This window comes from Neopelma chrysocephalum, unplaced genomic scaffold (genome assembly GCF_003984885.1).
Source record: "Neopelma chrysocephalum unplaced genomic scaffold, ASM398488v2 Primary Assembly neopelma1_85, whole genome shotgun sequence".
Classification (NCBI taxonomy): domain Eukaryota; kingdom Metazoa; phylum Chordata; class Aves; order Passeriformes; family Pipridae; genus Neopelma; species Neopelma chrysocephalum.
The window spans coordinates 3,748,734-3,769,680 of NW_020897747.1; the positions used below are offsets into that span (position 1 = coordinate 3,748,734).

Genomic DNA, 20,947 nt, shown 5'->3' on the forward strand with positions numbered 1-20,947 from the left:
GGTGAGGAGAAGGAAAAGTCACTTGTAACATGGAGCATTTAGTGGTACATGGGGTTTGATGGAGTTTGAAGTGCAATCAGCTTTTAAAAGAGAAAGATCCTTTTCCTTGGAAACCTGTGTGGGGTGTGGTGCCCACAGTGATGCTGCAGAGGTAGAAGGCTCTCCATGCAGCAAGCTGGGGTAATCCCATACCCTTGGCCACCCATCAGAAGCCGTTCCCTCAGCCTGAGGAATCACAGGCATTAATCTTCACTACATCAGATTTCAAGTGTTTAAGGAAAACCTGGCATTTCTTCTCCATGTGACATATGCAACCTCTGGGAAATGTGCACTCACTCATTATGTACCTTGCCAAAGGTACCCAAGTGGGACCTTGCCAAAGCACATCTGGAAAACACCGGTACGGGAACTGTTTCAAGCTCCTTTGCCAAGTCAGCCTCTTCCTCCGACCCTCTCCCCAAGGACGTCGGTGCCCAGGTGTAGTCAAGCACTTGGAGCAGTGACAGCATCAGTCAGTCTGGCTGCAGGGTGAAGCCAGCCCTGGCTGTCTGGAGGCTTCTCCCCCACCCCCGCCCCCGGAGCCGTGACATACCGATCTCGCAGAATCTCCCTCTGAAAGGTTCAGGGCACTCACAGGTGAATTTTGACCTCTTTCTGTTCCGTATGCAGGTACCTCCATTTTTGCAAGGGTTTGGACTGCACTGCTTAGATGCTGTCAATGTGGAAAACACAGAACAGCCTTGTTAATCTGCTGAACACTATGCAGCCATTAGCATGCCCAATGGAAACTGGAGAGAGCTCCCATTTAGCCTGTTGACTTTGAGTTCTTATGAAGTCTTGCAAAATGCATATCACTGGGTGTTTTACCAGTGACTGAACCACCACCCTGCAAACCAACCATAACTCATCACTAGCCAGCCCCATGGGTGGGAGCTGCAGCAGACTCAGGTTGCATGACTAGGGCAGGACCACCCTCTGCAGTGGGCTGCAAGGGATTTCCCACTGCAGACTGGCCACGGTACTGTCCCCAACACAATTCTCTCAGTGTCCTGTTGAGTGCTCACAGCGTTGGCAGAATGATCCCTTGTACGGAGGCTTACAGCTGCACCGAAAATAAGGCGGGCTTAATAGAACCAGGCAGTCACCAACGCGGCAGTTCATGTCCAGGCACATGTCCTCCACTGTGGAAAACAGAGACACAAGGTACTTCATCAGCATTTGTGTGTACACGAGTACTGTGCCCTTGCAGGGATCATGGGAAGATGCTTTCTCCTGATGCCCCAAGGAAGCTTTCATTTGACAGGTGTGGACTTGCGATTTGTCTTCATATTCATGGTATTTATGGCAAAATATCTGTGGTACCAATGAGGAGCTCCCCACTACCTACCAGGCAGGGGATAGATGAGCAGTCTCAACACTCCTGAAGTCTATTTTACTGGATGCTATTCAGACATACTTTGGTCTGGATAAGGCACTAAGTGTAAGATCTATGAACATGACTGCTGTGGGCTGTCAGAACCCTCAGCCCAGTAAACAGTGGGTTTATAAAGCTGTAATAGCAACATTAACTGCCAAAATAAAGAATGTAAGTTAGCCAAAGAGCCATTACCTTTTTCACATGTGGTCCCACCATATGGCTTGGGGCAGGCACAGCTGAAGTCCCTTCCACTGGATGCACACCTACCACCGTTCTTGCAGGGGTCAGAGAGGCATGGGTCTGCAGAGGTAAGGATGAAGATCTTTCAGCTTCTCAGCCTTCATCACCTGCTTTTTCTTCTAGCATTTTCTGACTGCAGAAGGCTGCCTTCCTCAGTACAGCATCCAGTATAACATGTGCTGTGCTTATGCATCAGTTCAGCAGCCACAGGAGTGGTGTGAATTGCTGCAGAGTTTATTGCAAGCTGTAACAGCTCATGGATTTGGATCTGCAGCTCCTCCACTGCCTTTGCCATGTCTGTTATGGAGCTGTAATGGGGCAAGCCCCTTTCTTTGCTCAGGGATACATTTGCCTCTTCGGCATTGCCTCTGGCTGTCTGCTTTCACGCACTTAGTCTGGAGGTATCTGTATTTGGTATTGTTCTGTTTGGAACACGGCTCTGAATTACCCCTGGAAAAGCCATCCATCACCATTAGACTCTACAATACCCCTGAGTGGGTGTTGCTTCAAGGGAGCAGGTGCCTGCTGAGAGTCACTTGCACACTGCTCCTTACACCATGCTCAACCTCCCCACTGCACTCCAGGCTGCCAGGAGTAATTGATAATGGGGACAGTCAAATATAAGCTCTGCTTTCTTTGTAGTGGGGGATAACTCAGGGAATGTTACGGGCAACTTCCCTGTCTCGCCTTTTGTGTTTCCTGAGCAATCTTGAGGATCCTTTCCTGTTCTCCTGAAGTTTGGCAAAACAGAAAAAGAAAAGAAAAAAATCCTGCAACTGATAAAAGAAGGAAAAAAAAAACCTGCTCTACATTTGGTTCCCAGCATAAATACAGAACATATATCCCATGAAAACAGCAATTACATCTTACAGTGTCTATAGACAAATAAGCCTGTGCTTTTTTGTAGTAGCAATCAGAAATGTTCTGCATGATCACAATCCATCCTGTGAAACCTGGAGATAAAACACAGGCTCCTTACAAGAGAAATACAAAGAAGAACACTGCAAATGATCCTCCTAACTCATCCCTTTGATGCAGGCATTTCGAGAGCAGGCTGGCAGCCGAGACCTGCCACACTCACACTGCGAGCTCAGGGTTGGGATTTTACCCCTTCCTTGCTTCCCTGCCCACCCCTCAGAGGTACCTGGCATGGTAAAGAAGTCAACTGTAGATGTCTCAATAAAGCTCACTTTCTCCCAGGAATGGTGCTGGAGGCTGGGTTCCTGCTCCTGTTCCGTGGAGTCATAGTATTCAAAGTCATCATCCTTGTCTGCAGGGAAGGGTGAGAAGAGGGTGAAAGAACAGAGGAATCAAAACTGTTGGAAGGAGATAAGGTATAAAAGAAGTTATTCCCTGAGATGGACAGTCCTTATCTCTTTCAGCTCATTTGGGATGTTGGTGGGTCTAGAGACTACATCATCTTGAGGACCAAAGGTGTCATTCAGCTCTTCTTTGGCATAGGCAGAGCTCACCTAGAGCCCAGCATGGGCACCCTGAGCACCACTGGCCCCAGTACTGCCCTCCCTGGCCCTCTGGAAGGGCACTGGGTCCCTGGCTGCTCAGCTGTCTCCTGAGGTGGCAGCTGGGATGCCCCAGAGGGGATGCAGACTGGGGCTCTGCAGGCATAGGCTTAAGGAGCTCCTCATGTGGCAGCACAGCCAGAGAAGATGTTGAGGCTGGTACCAGTGCAGTGAGAGAAGGAGATTCAGATTTCTACAAGAAGAAGGGGTTTTCTTTGTCCAGCATGAGGCAAGACTCTCCCCTGCACACGGGTGCCTCCTGCGTGTGGGGACACAGAGTCCCATTCCAAGGGCAATCAGGGGGGATGGGGAGCCTGAGGCACCTGCATGTCTGTGTGACTCCTTGCCCACAAAACACCCTTCAAGGAGTGAGGGCCTGGCGCAGCAGACATGTGCTGAGGAGCCGATCCTCGCCCCCGCCAGCCCGCAGCCACCAGAAGCCAGTGTCCTCACGGGAGCCTGCTGGGACCTGCAGCTTTGCTGGCTGCGCTGGGGGGATCGTTTGATTAAAGTGGGCTGGCAGCTCCTTGCACAGGTACAGCTGTTGTCGATGGAAGCCACTCCAGTGTTTCAAAGACAAGGTATGGTAATGAGCAAAGCTAAGCTACGCACAGAGACATTTTAAAAAGCTCTTCCCTAGGGCTGGACCGATGGCCCCATGGATAATGCTCTGCCTTGAACTGATTATCGACTGCATTATCTTAGTTTTCTCTCCTCATTCATTCACTTGCAGCCTTTATCTTTATTCTTTCTTTGCTTCTGAAAAAAAGAAAGAAATTCCACGTTTGTACAATGGGTGTTTTATATTTCATATTAAAATAGAACTCTCTTTTTTCTTCTTTTTTTTTTCCTACATGCCAACTCTCGTTTCTCACCAAAAAAAAAAAAAAAAAAAGGAGGAAAGTTTCACCTCATTTATTGCTATGTCAAGTCAAGACTCCTTTTCCTCAGCTCATTATTTCCACAGGAGCCGAGTCTTGACTATGTGCAAGTGTTGCAGAAGTGTATGCCTTGCTGAGGAACAGAAGGATCTTGCTGGAAGATAAGGACATTGTCTACAGTGAACAAAATTAAATTTAATGTGATGTAGTTAAGAAAGAAAAACAAAAAGGAAGTTTTGCCTGAAATACAGCCTGCAAGTTCACTTTGTTGGAGAAGAGATTTTGCAAACAACTGGAGTTTGAGGGAAGTGTCTGAAGGAGTCTGATTTTGTTTCTCTTGTTTATTTTCAGAATCTTAGTGGGGCATGTTGGCTTTTCTTCCACAGATGCTTTAAAGAAGTATTCTGAAGGATGGGGTAGCCCTTTTTGAGGAAAAATATATCTGCTAGAAATTATGAAGGATGAAGAGAGGAGTTATGGCTGCCAAAAGCAGACTGCAAATACGCCAGCATGCTTTACAGAGGCTGGAGAGGACTGTCTTGAATCAACAGAGGAAAAATAAGTGCCCCAAATGAGCACAAATTGCTAAGCCATTGTAGAATCATCTACTCTGTTTTTTAAACCATTAGTACAAGTATGGTGTTAAGAAATGACATTACTGTCACTTGATTTTGTAACATTGGCATAAATTCTTAGCAACAGATTAATCATTTATTAACAATACTCCTGAAATTACTTGTTGACACATTATAGAATATTTTTAAGTGCATTTCTGCAGTAAACCCCAAGTTGGCTAGGATGTAATTCAGGTTTTGCAAGACGTCTGCTTCTAGTGGCTCTGAGACATGGAGAAGCACAACCTCCCACTTTGACGGGGCAGTTTTGGGACAGGCTGTTGCATATCTTAGGGCAGTTTGGCCTCCAGCACCCCTCAAGCAGAACCATTTCAGGTGGCCAGGGCTGAGGTCAAACAGGTGGCACTGAGCAGTCCCCTCATGGACTGGCAAATTACCATTTCAAGAGACTTTATGATCAAGTCATGGTGTTACGGATGTGTGTGGAAAGGGCTCAGAAGTAATCAGCAAACACTTTTGGATACCCTGGCCCCCACGTGGATAGTGGGAATCGAGAAGCTGAAGGGACTGCCCTGGAGACCAGCCAAGGTGACGTGAGAGCGCAGCAGATCTGAGAAATGACCAGTGTCCCTGCTTTCTCCATCATCATCCCTCTTTATGAAACTGTGAAACAGATATAACTTCTAGAGGTCACATGAGTGATGCTTCCCATCTCCCAGCTACTGTGTCCTCTCCAGCTGCACAAAACAATGAAAAACAAAGACCAGAAAACCCTAACTTGGGTATATGACACCAAAGTAAAAGATGTCTTCTTATTTATCACTGCTCTGACACTAAATAACTATTTGGCTTCCACATCTCTTATTTAAGAAGTGCTCCCATTCCATTTTTTTAATTATTCATAACAAGCCATAGGTTTAGTAAAGTAAAAACAACATTTTTTTTATCTAAGCACATAATTAAAGCACGAAGTCTGATACACTGGTTGATTTAAACATATTACTAAATCAGAGTGCTCATTCTTTGTAAGTGCTGGAAAACCTTAACATGCTTTAAAAAAGCAGTGATCTGACATTTGTCACTGCAATGTGACTATTACATGAAATTAAATTAGACATCCTGCATGCAAATTTTCAAAGAATAACTTTCCTCTGTGTAGTACAAAAAATCCCCCCATAATTGATAGACAGAGATTGACTTTTAAAGCTTCAAATCAGCTTTGAGGTCTGGGTGATCTTTTAAACTGCTCAAGCTTTTATCTGCAGTTTTTCATATTGCCAAGAGCTGTCAATCAAGCAATGGATTTCTGATCAATATCCCCTTGTTCATTAGCTTACACAAGCTCTCTGTTACTAAGAGAACAGATATCTCAACGTTGGCAGTCACACTGTTTTCAAAACCTTCACTGGATCAAGTCATGACTAATGTTCCGAGTGGGAAAGTGATGCATTAGGATGCCATCGGGTGACCTGAATTGCGAGGTAACTTTGTTGGACTGCAGTTGTCAAGATGAGTGATGTGCAGAGTTAAAGCCTATTGCCAACACACATCAAGAGCGCCAGAAAGTACCCACCATTTATTCAAGCTCTCTGAACCTCTGGGGACTGACTGAAATCTGGCCTAATTTAAGCAGGATGACTTTTCCTACCACCTCTCTAAATACTTTTTGTCTCCAACTCTGAGGTTATTGCAGTGTTATTTTTATGAGGCTGAAATCCTGACTATATTTTAAATAATGAGATATTCCCCATTTACTTCTGCAGAGATGAGACCTCATAGTATTTCCTCCCTTCTGAGCAGGCTGTGGCTGGGAGTATCTGCAGCTTCAGACAGAAGGGAGACCAGCTAACAACGAAGCCAAGAAGCCTTTCAAATAGTTTTGTGGTTGTTACTTAAAAGGAGTTTTGCAGCACCATTTCCCTCAGAGGGATGGATGCTGGGTGAAGGTGGACCATGATGGCTGAAGGAGTGGAGACTTGCAGGGGGATGGAGAGTGCAAGAGAGTAGGTACAGTGGAGGGACAGATGTAAGGACTGTACACCACAAGGGAGGGAATGAACTGAGAGATGGTGAAAGGGATACTCTACCGTTAAAAAGCAAATCAAACAGCTTGCACAAGGCTGCAAACTTGTGTGTAAACAGGTGTGCAAACCCTGAAGTCAAGTGTATGACTCTAGGGCCAAATATTTGCAGAAGTCAAATGTTGAGCTCAGACACACAAATGATTCAGAAATTTGTTTTCTACACATATGTTAGAACAGCAGCCTTGATTTGGGGAAAGAAGCACTGCTGTAGGAGCTAGAAGGTTTCTGGACTTCCAAGTTTGATCTGAAAGCCAAAATGCCACTGGAATGAACAGGAATGCAGATGGATAACGAGCACATAGTAAACCCCACACTCTTTTTTTGCAGAATAATGAACAAAATTAATGTAATACTTCATTAGATATACATTATAAACTCAGATGTAAGATCCACTGTAATCAAGAAAAGGAGGACCTGGGCTTACCTGCAAAAATACTAAACTTATCAATAAAACCATAGTTCTTCTACATAGACCAAGTAGGCTGCAAAAGGGTGTACAAATCCTCACACGATTTACGCATCCTCACACAACAATCATCACAGCTTTTCCCTTATCAACATTGTAATGCTATTTAGTGATTTTTAAATATTAGCCTTTAATGATTGTTTTACTTGCACAGGCTAGTAAACACTTTTTGAACCTTCCTGCACTTTGGACAGAGCCTTGCAGAAATAAGTTCCACAGTTAGTTGTAAGCTGCAAGGGAAAGTCAACTTTCATTTATTTGACCTTTAGTTTTCATCCACAACTAGGCTCTTTGCTTATACTTCTGCGAGGTTTGCATCCCAGCACCATGACTTCTCCTCCAGTCCATCACCCACTGTGTCACTCACAGGTCCCCAAAGCACATGAAGGCACAGAGTTGCAGAAAAGTCCTGTCTTGGAACAGAACTGAGAGTTGCAGGTGTGATCTAGGAGAATCCCATGATCAGCTGCTCATTGGTATTGCTGCTGTACCTCTGTTTTGGGCTCCAGCGTGCCAGACACACTCCTAGTGGGGACATGATGCAGCGTTGTCTCCTGCACGTAGAGAACCTATGCATGTCTGAAAGTGCTTGCCATATTACTTGTCCAAAGGTAAACAGATTTTCTACACAGGTCTTACTTTAAGCTCAGCAAGGCTCTGGATGAAGTTAGTAAAATTCAGCACTGGGCATTAGTGGAGGCTCTTGATGAACCAAGTTGCCAGCCTTTAAGTTTTGTACTCAGAAGTTATAAAGAAGAAACTGAAACCACTTACCTTGCAATTGGTGGACCCAGAGGGAAACTTGGGAAGCCTGCGTGAGATAATAAAGGGTAAAAAAACCAAAAGTTTTTGTTTCTGAAAAAAAAAAGTTTCTGAAAAAAACCAAAAGCCAACGCAGAGCTTTGCTTACAGTACAAAGTTTCTGTTTGCCCCTAGTGCAGGACATCCAGATAAGGCTGTTCCCCACTTTGGAGCTAACTGGACTGGGTTTTAAGAGCTCTTTCAAAAGATTAACAAAATGTCAACAATCAACGTGGGATGTCTGGCTTCCTAAGCACACAGCCCAAGCTGCTGGGCTGGTCTGCTTGGGGGCAAACCTGTCCTGAATGAGTTAAATTGCCTCTTAGCTTACGAAGTGATGACAACATGGGCTGTTTGTCCAGCTTCTCTGAAATGCTGACAGGGGCCACACTCTAGCTGGCTGACAAAGCTGGAGGCTGGGACATGTCAGGACACAGTAGAGTGGAGGTCTGGCACTGCAGCATGGCCTAGAAGCTTATGCCTGGTGCAGCAGTGGGATCTGGACCCCTGAGCTGGAAGGCTGTCTACAGCCTGATGCCTACAGATTTTTGGATTTTTGTATGCAGGAGAATATTTCTGGTGCTTGCCATTAGGAAAATGCCATGTGTTGAACCTCGGACATGAGGCTCCAGCCTTTCCGGTTTGGCTCATGGTCAAGGGCAAGCAACAAAAGGGAACAGAAGACGACGGAAAACAGCTCTCAATCTTTGAAGAGTGCGAGTGAGGTTTGTCTGAAAGGAGACACAGTGACTCTGCACCAGGACGTATCCCCAGCATGACAATTTCCGTTTGCTTTCCCTCTTGTTTTAAATCCCAGCTGCAGACAGGATTACCTGCCTGCAGAGAGGATACACATGCTAACAGTGGTGTAAAGAAGGAGATTTGGAGCTGCTATTCTTCATCCTTCACATGATTTTTTTGAAGAAAACATATTTCCAATTTAGCAGCCATAATAAAGACAGCATACATACACAATTTTTATGTGCACCTATGCATTGCTACAGATACAATTAACTGTAAATATATGCCCTGTTTAGTTGTACATTATATATAGAAGAAAGACATTCTCAGATAACACTGGTTGTGGCTAAGAACAAATGAATCAGAAGCAACGAATAAGGAACAGAACAAAAAAAGGCTCAGAATTCACATTTGTGAATATTATCTGGAATATATAAATGAGTTTTTCCTTCAGGCACGTTTGTATCCCTCTTGTGTTTGAGGCAGGAAGAACAGACACTCCAGCTCCCCCCTTCCCACCGACTTTAATGAGAGCAATGTCCCCTGAACCACTCAGCTGAGCCCCTTCCCAGGTGCATTTAAGTGAGCCACACACATACAAAACTAAATCCTTTGCAGCTGGAAGGACACATCCTCACACAATCACCCCCCCGAATGAGTGCAGAGATGATGGTAAATGAGAAGGCTGTAAAAGCTCTGTCCTTGGTGTATATGTTTCTTGAGTGCAGGTACAGCGTTTGTCAGATCCTTTGCCAGACCCCGACGGAGACTATATAAAGCAAAGGTCTAATTGCTCCATTTACAATTAGTGGTAGTGTTCATCCATAAACAGGCCAAAAAAACCCTGCAAGTGTACTCCTTTCTTTTGGAGAAATAGATGAAACAAAGAACAAGGAAGCAGGATAAAGCAAGAAACATTTCATCTCCCTCCCTCCGCTCTCTGCGCTGCCCTGTTGTGCTGTTTGCCTGGTGGGGGTGGAAAGGCTTTGGATCTGAAGGGTTTGACTTTATTCAGCTTATCCCTGCACTCAGGGCAGCCCTTGGTACCCCAGGGGAATGTCAGAGGATTTCAGCCCAGGCTGAGAGAGATGCAGGACACGACTGCATCACACTTTTCCGTGCCTCAGTTTCCCCAGCTGAAGAGCAGAGATAGCAGTCTCACAATGCTCACACCCCAAGGAAATAAGAAAGATGAAAGATGTAGCCCTTCGCTACACTACTTTCTTTTCCAGGTGACCCACCTGCCCCTCCTGTCCAAGCACGGGCACAGCTGACTGCAAAAGGGCAGATACCCTAAACTCTCTCTTGCAGTAAGCTGCTACCCGAGACAATGTGCAGGTTTCCAATAACATCTGTCAGAGCAGGCAGTGGCTTGGACTCCAGGGTGGCTGAGTCCCAGATTTTGGTTCCTGCTTTTGGATGAAAGCCTCTATCTGCTGACACAGCACAAATGTTACTGGGAACAAAAGCTCCTGGAGCACCCAGCATGGAGTGCCAAAGAGTTAAATACAATCCTTACTGTAAGGCTCCTGTATCTTATTTTGTGCTGCAGCTTTCCCTCCTTGTGTGCCTGTCACAAGCTGCAGCAGAGGACAAAACCTTGGGCAGAGCTGACTTCTCAGCATGGAGAGTTTTCTCCTACCTCCTGAGGTCCAGTGGACCACACTGGTTTTCAAGCATTTTTGTCCCCACTAGCCAGCATAGGGCCAAATTTTAGCCTTTTGGCTCCTGGCACTAAGCATGCCATGGCAGTGTGCAGAGCCCACCTCCGTCCCTCCTGTCTGCTGGAGCTATCCCCTTCCTCTGCATCATGGGGGGGTGCGGGATGTAGGATTTGTGATGCAAGGTGTTGGATATGGGATGCGAAAGGAGATTGTTAAGAGAGGTGCTCGGCGCGGGGGCAGGAGGGGGCTGCAGGAGGTGGTGCAGGCAGGGGCAGTGAAGGCAGGGCCTGCTGCCTGCAGTGCCGTATTGCTCATGGCCAGCAGAGGAGGATCTTGTCCTTCTGACGAGGTGCAACACTAAGCCCAACACGGAGCAAGATTCAAACAAAAGGAGTGAAGGGGGGGGGGGGGGGGGGGAAGAAATTAGGCTGTGGAGCTGGTTTCACCAAACAGTCTCCTTGCTGCAGCTCGACACTGATACTTTGTGTGCTCTCTCAAGAGGGAATAAATTCACTGGATCCTGTTCATAGAAGGTCTGCAGAGATGAGGGACAAAGCTGGAAGAATTTGCAGAGCAATTTTAAATTTTATTACTTTAGGCTCATAAAAAAGAAACCCTGAAAAAAAAAGGCTAGGAGAAACATTTTATATGGGTATCAGTGCATTGCTGACTGTGGAACCAATTACATTTATAGGGCTTCTAGAAAAAATAGTGAAAAAATGGCTGAAATTCAAAATAACCTAATATCACGTGATCTTTGTTGTCTATCATCATTGTAATGATTATCACTTCACAAAAACTTAATTTCTCCAAGGAACCATCAAAATTTTACAAAATAGACTTTGTACTAAGATTAAATATTGCAGATATATGATGTTCTCAATTTTTCCATTAAAACTGCTCAAGAAAGAGAGACTAATGAAATGTAATAGATTTCAAACAGGAATGCCAGAACCATGAGCTTTCTTCATCTCAGGACAGAATTCTGTGGTTCTTTCTCAGACAAAAATGCCCAGTTAATCTCTGGCAATTCTATGTGAATAAACCCAGGAAGATTTGACCCCAAATTCAAGGGAAATTATTTACAGCTGCCAAGGGCATTCTGCAGTTGAACTGTTTGCTGTATCTTGGGTACATTGCTACCCCTTATTACAATAAAAATGAAAAATTAAAAAAAAAAGCAGGTGGAGAAAGAGAGCAAAAAGGTGACAGCCCAGGGTTAGGCTGTGAATTTACATGTGTGCAAAAGAATTCCAGAGAAAAGAGTGTAGCTACTCAAGCTGGTATGACAGACTAGCGAGAGAGGTGAAAACTACCTCTACAGATGCACACACTTTGTAACAAAGCACTACAGGATTTCAAACATTAAACTACATTAGTAGGAATTGGCCTATTCACTTATTTGCATTAAGCCCTGCAAATTCTCCTGCAACTTGTTGTGAAGTGGCCTCCATGGCAGAATAACAAAGATCACACTTTCATTTGTTCACCTGTGCAGTCACAGCTTTGCAGCCAAGAAGGAGGTGGGATGGGGTTGAACTGGAGAATGAAGATGTATATTTGTTCAACTTCCATCCAGAACTGACATCAGGCATGAAGGAGCCACGAGGGCAGACATAACTACTGCCTTCTCGTAGTGAACCCCTTGATCCCACTGACAGCTCTCAGTAAGAACCTTTGTCTGGGCTGCTTGCCAAAGGAGGAGGGAATCGACAGTTCTGATGCTCTTACGATCGGCCAGATTTTTGCCTGCAACCATCTTGGGTAGTGACAGTCTTTGAACTTCAAGGGAAAGTGGCTTTTCCAGCAATGACATTGTGTTTCTCAGCCAAGGCCATGGTTGCAGTATAATGAAAACAGGGCATACTATCATCTGGAGCACACATGCAACATATGTTGTAGTTTTAGCCTGGGAAACCATTCTCTGAAAGGATTCCACCAAAACCTCTGACTTCTTCACCTCTCTGCTAACAAGACATCTCCTACTTCCACACTGAGCTGCAATGTATGCCTCAGTAAATGATGTGTCCTTATCAACTGGTCCCAGGGTACCTAGAGAGGTTCACATTTAAAGCCTTTATTTTGCTGCTTATTTAATTGTGAACCTTTCCCATGATAGTACCTGATACAAAAAACCACAGGGATCCAGGAAAAAAAGCAAGATCCCTCAGAGGTGCTGCTGAAACCAGCTTGGTTCTCCGCTCAGGAGTTACCTGCTCCTATTTTTCAAGAGATCAAAGTTTTCAAATGAATCTTTGCACTGTGAGAGGTGGCCTGGTAGCAGCGGGTTGTTTTTAAACCTGCTCACTGGTGGGTGAGGTGTGCTCGTGCTCCCGCGAGAAATGGGGTCAGCCTTGGATGCCACAGCAAGGGGAAGCTACAAAATCTGTGTCAGGGGGCTGCAGGAGCCAGCCTGTCACACTAACACGAGTGCGCTGCGCTATCAAACACTTCTGCAGCCAGTGCTGGGAATGCAGGTTATACTGCTAGACTTAAAGCTTATGCAAAGTCATTAAGTCCCTTTAGTTACACGGGATATCAACCTGCATGCTGCAGGGCATAAGCTGATTGCCTTCGGGGGTCAGCGCTGAACGCTTCCCTCTCTGAGAGCACGGTGCAAAATTAGCTGGGGGCGCTCCCAGGGCTTTGTTGCTTTCCTGCTGCATCAGGCAAATTTAGGCGAGCACTGCAGAAGGGTATCACACCTGATGGGCCACAAACCGAGACGGGCCTGACAGCATTCACTTCTCTTCACAGTGATCGGTTCTCAACACAGTGGACGCCCTGTGTGAGAAGTGCAGTCCTGGAGTGAGGGTGAGGGGAGAAAAAGTGGGAGTTTTCTACAAGAATAGATCCACTGGGGGGTAGGAAAAGATATCAGACAGTGCTGACTTTGGGACAGCCTAAAATGTTGGTCTCCAAGCACCTGAGGCAAGGAAGGACCTGCACTGCTGGTAACAGTTTCCTGCTTGCTGTGGGCCAGGCAAGAGATAGGCACTGTTGATAAGTTTTTTGGCAATTGTTTGATCTTAATGTGATACTTTCATCTGTTTTTTCTGCTAAGTGCTCTTGGTTATTGCACTGGGCGTGGCTAGTGACTTCAAAACACTTTCCATCACAACTAAGCCGACAACAATTTTTTGAAGTTTCAAAAAATTCTACCCTGTCCCTTGCAAGTCTTCCTTCTTGCTGCCGGAGGTGTTTGAGTTTGCAGAGAACTCTGATACAAGGAAAAAGCCTGATCTGAACACCTGTTGATTTACACCGATGTGTTGGGGGATCCAGCTTGGTCTTGTCCTGTTCCAGATTTCTCTAGCCCGAGTAGGAACATTTGTACTACAGTGTCTTGCTGAGCAGAAGTGAGATGACAGGTAGGAAAAAAAACCAACCATGAGAGAAGACCTGCCATGTCTGAAGACAGTCTTTGGTGTGCTTGCATCTTATATGCTAAAATAAAGGACTAAATTTGTTCTCACTTGCACTCACCATGCAGCTTTATGCCTTTTATGGCAATAGTTTGGATTCATACAGGTGAAATCAGTTTATCCTCAGGTAATATGAAAGAACTGAATGGAAATTTTTGCCTTAGGGTTCTGCTCCAAACCCACCAGATCCCTGAGTGTCTGAGTGTTTTGACTGACTCAAAATGAGTTACTGCTTAAACCTTTGTTTGACTTCTGCTATATTTCACCAATAATATTTGTTAATCTGTGTGTATAAAAACTCCTGATTCAAATAAAAATGATGAAGATAGATAGTTTTGGGATAAGATGGAAATAGTAATTGAGACTGTTTTCCATGGTTTCAGCAAAGTGCAAAATCTATTATTTTTTCGTTCAAACTATTTCAGTGCAACTTTTTCTTTGGGACAAATCATTAAGGCAAAAATGTCCTCCCATAACTTGTTTGTCATGCAATGGTCACATCACGGCAACTCATTCCCCTCTTTTTTTTTTTTTCCTGGGATCCATGCCAAGTGCTAAGCCAGAAAACCTTGTTATATTAATTATGAAGAAAAAGCATGTTTTATTAAAAACTAGCCTGCTGAATATTCTGTCGTGCTGCTTTCAGTGACAGCAGAATTGCTTATGCATTTTAGCAATGTTAATGAATTTTCAGGGTTGGGGGGAGATATACACTACATTTTCTACAGCAATATTTAGGGCAAAGTTAGATTAGGATCGTCAAAGCTAATGAATCAACCTAACACTTAGGACTAGTTAGGAAAAACCTGTGCAAGACTTCATGTTGTCTAAGACTGTCTGTACATCTTCTTCACTGAGCATGAATTAACACAGCCAATTCATTATGAGCTTATTTATATTAGATTGGGTTCTGACAATGTCTGTAAACTGGCATTGAACTACCCTAGAACTGATCCCCTCAGTAAGCTGCTTCATGTACTGCTGGACCAAGCGCTGACAGAGTAGACACTAGTTAATAATTACTCTATTGTGTTACTAAAATCACTGATCTCCAATTCACCGATCTCTTCAAAAAGATCTATAACCTATTAAAGCCCCTCACTATGTGTTTTTCCCAAAGAACTCAATCTTAACCTGTCAACATCTGAATTTTTGCAACATATTTCAGTAAATGTGAACCTGCACACATGGCAAATGTCACTAAGAAAGTAGTTGTTTTAAAGAACTTCAGATTCCTTCATGAGAAAATCTACTTGATCCCCATGCTTGGAAGAACAAAAGAATTTTTTAAAAAGTGACTTTTAACTTTCCTTTGGTTACAAGTCATTCTTCCAGTCTTCTTTTAAGAGGAGATGAATAGATTTGGGGAAGTATATCAAGCCCTGCCTGAGTAGAGCTCTGGCCATGTCTAGCTGTGCTGAATATTTTGCCACTAGCCTTCCTCCCACATTAGTGGCAATGATAATTCAATCATCCAAGACATATGGCTGGGGGAAATTTCACCTTTGACAGAAGAGTTTGCAAAACTGCCAAGGCAATAATCTGATATTTAGTCCGTTTATCATGAAGACTAGATACAAGGAAGAAAATTTTTATGGTGAGGGTGGTGAAACACTGGCAGGGGTTACCCAGGGAGATGGTGGATGCCCTACCCATGGAAACATTCAAAGCCAGGCTGGAAGGGGCTCTGTGCAACCTACTCAAGTGGAAGATGTCCCTGCCCACAGCACAGGGAGCTGGAACTAGACGATCTTTAAGGTCCCTTCCAATCCAAAACATTCTGTGATTCTAAGCTGAGCTGCCCATGCAACAGCCCAGGGTTTTGGAGCATTTCTTAGTGCCCAGGGCTGGGGGAGTGACTGTACTCCCCACTGCACACCCCTGGGAGTGGAGTGGCCACTGAGCTGATTGTACCCAGATGAGCCATTCCTTGACACTGTAGATGTCTGCTCCAAAAAACCATAGGGCTTCCCTGTTATGCTGCGTTTACTTGGGTACCTCAGTGTCCTGAAATAGGGATACTCCACTAAGTGCTGTAACTGCCTGGGCAGGGCTCAGCACAGAGCAGAGCTGGCCATGGAAAGAAAAGCAGTGTAAAAACATACTCACGCACAAATGTGTGGTCCCAAGGAGAATGGCCAATGGGAGAACCTGAAGGGCCAAAGCACTGTTAACCATCCTTATGCTCATTTTTTTCTTGAAATTAGCTTCTTCTTCTTGCCTAAGTTTTGTCAGACAAACCACAGTCTTGAGGGTGAGCTAATTCAGTGCAAATAATTAACCGTGCTTCAAATATTGTTTAATGTTCAACAAATTGTCCTGATCAAATAAATGCATCCTGTCCAGATAATCATTGCATTGATTGCTGGCAAATGTTTCAAATCAGTAAGTGTCAGATGGGAATGGTACAAATTAACAATGAAAACATACATTTCCCTTGTATTAGAATAATCTTTCAACTATTATTATCAATTGGAAAAAAAAGTATGAATCAGGCTTAACTTCTCTCCCACCTGAAAAATAGTGAGATCTAGTATAGATCTAGATAGTGAGATCTAGTATACAATTTTAAAAAATATAAAAGTGTGCTTTTTTATTATTTTCTAGATTTCAGACATACACAGACCATGTTGTCCAGTATTTGTCCACTAATATGAGAACCTGTAATCTTTCTTTTTAATAAAAAATGAAATTCTTGAGTAACCTCCAGTCTCCTGAGGCTGAAGCATTTGTAGCAACAGCAGCAACTGAGGAAATTACTGTATTACTGAAAGAATAAACAATCCACTATTGTGGAAATGCTGAAAAACTTTTGCTCAACAGATACTGTTTGTGCTATGTCTTACAAAAACAAATGAAAAAACAATTCTTTCTCTCTGACAGCTTAGAGCCTGAAAAGGAAGGAAGTGAAAGAAATAGTGTTTTCACATCACAGCCCAAATTCACTAGGATTTCCCTATCAATGTTTTCTCTGTTGTGATAAAACAGTTAAATAAGCTAATGCTGAGCACATTACACTGCACTAGGGGAAAAATGAATGTGCTTGTCCACTCAGGAGGACCTGAATATAGTACAGTAAATAAAATGGACGGGAGGGGTGTCCATATGTTGGAATATGAGGAAGAAAACAGGAAATCCCAAGCCCTTCATCGTTTCCCATCCCAAATATGATTTTTCTGGTGAAAAAGATCAGTTGTGAGCACTTAATTACAGACTCTGTGACAAGTGCTGAAATTCTGATGCCAGAGAACCTTGATTCTGATGATTCCTTACTATGAAGCATGAACAATCCTAAAGGAGATTTCATACATCAAAAAATACACAAAGAATTAAGGTTTGCTGATTACGTCACATGTGCATACCTTAAGAAGGTGCCTACAAGCAATATGTGTTTGAGATTTATTGTGTTGGTGGCCAGCCAACACATTTAAGTTTATGAGATTCCAGATTCTTTAGTTAGAAAGACAGCAAGATAAAAGGAGTTAGATAAGGCACAACTTTATGTAATGTGTCCTTGAGTAAGCTGATTTGCACTGAATTTTAATAGAGCCCTGATTCATCAAATCTCAAACAGAATTAAGGTATGGACTGGATCCTAATAACATCATGCTTTATATCCATGAAAGATAAATTAAAGGATGCAAAACTGCTATTGACAAACATTGATTATATGTACTTTGATGGACTTTGAAGTTGTGCCAGATGTGTCTTGTCAGCCTCCGAAGTTTTCTTTTAAATCTCATTGCATAAGGCTTTTACTTTTTAATTATTTTTTCTCTCAGCCTCTTTGATCATGAAAAAATGTAGATCATATTTGTGTGATGCTATTTCCTATGCATTTTATTTAGATATGCCCTTGTGCACAGCTCATGATAAGTAAAAAAATGTTACATGGCACATAGTGATCTTACCCTGTTATCCTGGGTGCTATTTGATACTTAATTGACCTTCTCAAGCTGCTGAGTGAAATCTCATCATGTATAGAGAGTTAATGCAACACTCATATCTTTTTGTGCCACATAAGTCTACACAATTAAGATGTAAGCAACAAGGTTGCTGGTCTCTGTTCCCATGGGGATTTCGACCAGTGAGAATGTCAGAAAGATCCATTTAATTCTGCCCTCTGTTTGTGGCAAAGTGGCCCTCATGTCAGACCCAATGGAAAGGCAAACCTCTCTGCAACTTCTGCTGATCTTAGGAGAGGGACCAAAGTCAAACAAAAAGTTCAAACAGGTGAAAGTCCTTCTTTCACTTTCCTATATGCGGAAATATTTTGTCAGCAGGGAGCTTCCAGGAACTGAAAAGAAGCTTTGGAGCCATTTTAATACTTCAAAGTTGTGAGCCCGTATATATCATGCTTTCTTTGTCCATCAGGACATGGTCAGCCCTTTCAGGGCAAGGGAATGCATAAAGTATCTTGCTGTGCATGGCAAAAGGCTTCAATATTGGTGCAGGATTTGGGTGCAGATGTTCTCTTTTTTTGGTAATGGGCCCTTTCCCTACATCTCCAAGCCCATCACAGTGATCACAGCTTGCACATTAGACATGAAGAACTTCTCTCTGACAGTTTAGGTGTCTTCAAACAATAAATGCAGAGAAAAAAATAGATAAAAACCATCAAACCCTTTTATATTGAGAATAAATAGATGAAAAAAAAATATTTTAAGTGCTGGATCAGAACTGTGGTGGACTAGGGGTTTTGTGCATAGCTGTCGATACTGCCTTGAATAAATCATTTACTCTTAATATTCCTTCATTCCCATCAGAAGAGTGTGGGTAGTAACTTCTTTCACTATGTGCTGTCTGTTTAGATAGTAAACTCTTCTGGCTCAGTATTTTTTCCTATATTAATGAGCAGCTCCAGGCAGAAGAGTTGCCCTGTCTTGGCTGTGATGGTTAGTATAAAAGAAAGAAAAGAATAACCTAAAAGACTGAAGTCTCAAATGATTCATTTGGAATTACTACTAAGTATTATAGTCTATAATGCTTGAGAAGCTTTGGTTGCCAGAATAAACAGCAGAAACACTACTTTGTCATTTTCTTTTTTTTTTCCCCTAAAATGGGAATTTCCACAGAAAAATATTTCTCTTGGATATTATTCTGCCACTGCACAAAACACTTGAATTCTGAACCTGGAAAGCATTTCAAGCCCTTTCTGGCTGATAACTCTTCTCCATCCTCCAACACAAATGAATATTCTGTGCTGGATGTACCTACATGTGTCTGGTGTGTGTGTATTATTGCACTGTTAGACACACTAACTGCAGATCTAGTTATTAACACCAGAATAAACAAATCACCATAGCTGTGAGTGAAGAGAGAAAATTTCTAAGATAAAAGCAAAATAAAAACATCTACTATGTGACTTTAATAAAAGCAGAAGTTTTAGAAATACTTCCTGGCATAAGCCAGGGTTTACAAAGGTAAGGACATCTTTCTTCAGAGTCAACAGCAATGTGATGGAATATGCATGGATGCTTTGGCTTTAGTTTTTTCCACTGCTACTATTCTGTGGCTTTCTTTAATTAACCTAGTAACTCAAAAGCCCTATACGTTTGTGCTTCCTTTTTAGTGTTCTCTCCACTTCCATTAAATACAAGCCCTTTTCAAACTGCAAATTAAAATGAGAAAGCAGAAGCCCTGTTATTCCTCTTTATAAAGAAGGACCAGAGTTGAGAGAGAGTATAGGGAACTGACTTTTAATATAAAATCTGGAAAAGGGAGGAGGGGTATTCACTATGTGAAATTCATCTTGGTGCAGAAAGCCAGCATGAGGTCTAGACATCACTTATATCAACATTTAAAGTGTTGCGGTTGCATTTTGTTTCATAATTCTCTCTAGCAGCGCATTCCCAGCGATGGTTTCAATTCTTGGGCTCAGATCAAAAGCACAGTAAAAAATTTAAAGACACGCAAACAAACAAAAAACAGAATAAGTGCAGGCAGCAGAACGTTCTGTTGGACATGCAAGAGGACTCTTCCCTCACCCACGCTGCTGTAACACAGAAGTAGCTGTGTTATCAAAGGCTTTATGCAAGCTCAAAGCCAGCATAAGAGGCTCAGCCAGTTAGAGAGAGAGGCAATCCCACACCAGGACCAGCAACTTCTCTCTCTCTGACACTGATTTGGTACCAAACTTTCCCCCCTCTAAAGGTACATAAACACCACCAAGCCCTTGAAGAAGGGTTTCGAGCTTTGTCCGTGTCCTCAGTCAAAGACTGATGTATGCCTGGCCAAAAGGTTTTCTGTCCTCTTATGGCCTCTTGGGCGTTTTTTTAAATCTTTCCTGTAACAGCTCCAGATATTCTTGTTAGCTGTGCTCCTTTCTGAGCCCATTTCTTGTCTTGGAGGTGCCTGCTAAAAGCATTAAAATTGTAAAGTGGTGGATGAAGGAAGACAGTTTTGCTTTCAAGCTGAAAAACATGCATCAAAGCCCCTGTAGTAAATTTACAGAGTATTAAAAACAAACAAAATCTGACCGTAGGGTAACATCATTTTAGGAAGGATGCGATGGCCTACCTCAAAGTCTGAATTTAATGTGCACAGCTCTCACTTAACCTGCCTAGGCTATAAATCCCAAGGGTCCAGTTTTGTCCAACCATCCTAAAACAGAGATATTTTTAGACTGCAAAGGTAGAGCTAATATAGTCTCTCTGCTCTGGTTACCAAACGTCTCCTCCACAGGCTGCATTGGTCATTCTCCAGACAAAGAGCAGGAACATTAATCCAAGGGAACTCATACAAGAAAAGCCACAATGAAGTATGACCCCCATGCTATTTTGCATGCATTTGGAGGCAAGCACAAATTAAGAAACATTTAGATTAAAAAAAACAAAACAAAACAAAACAAAACAACAAAATACCCCAAACCCAAGACATGCCTCCAAAATACATAATTAAAAAATAATTATTGCAATTTTTTTTAATTATCCCTCCCCCTTTACTGTAGTGTTATTACTTTAAAGAAGAGTCACACATTTTTCATTGGGACATGATTTGTTTTCAGTAAAGGAATCCAATAGGAGGTCATACAGTAATACATACACTAAATATCTGGGAATTCTTCAGCAGAATAATTTAGTATGCTGTTCAATGAGTTGTCTTAATGACTGAAATAACAGAGATGAATAACT

The 20,947-nt window shown here is 43.0% G+C and overlaps 1 protein-coding gene across 10 annotated transcripts in view; it reads right to left on the reverse strand.

The window, feature by feature from the left end:
• HABP2 (hyaluronan binding protein 2) overlaps nucleotides 1–16,089 on the reverse strand; it is a 33,324-nt gene extending 17,235 nt beyond the window's left edge. For 3 of the 10 annotated variants that reach the window (XM_027692085.1, XM_027692084.1, XM_027692083.1), the window contains exons 1-6: nucleotides 15,924–16,088; nucleotides 7,958–7,994; nucleotides 2,802–2,927; nucleotides 1,610–1,717; nucleotides 1,065–1,181; nucleotides 593–712 (exon numbers count right to left, since the gene is read on the reverse strand). In XM_027692085.1, coding sequence (XP_027547886.1) covers nucleotides 593–712; nucleotides 1,065–1,181; nucleotides 1,610–1,717; nucleotides 2,802–2,927; nucleotides 7,958–7,994; nucleotides 15,924–16,004 — 589 coding nt within the window. In that variant the 5' untranslated portion in view covers nucleotides 16,005–16,088. The other 7 variants (XM_027692090.1, XM_027692091.1, XM_027692086.1 and 4 more) reach the window with 7 other exon arrangements.
• Between the last annotated feature and the right edge of the window lie 4,858 nt (nucleotides 16,090–20,947).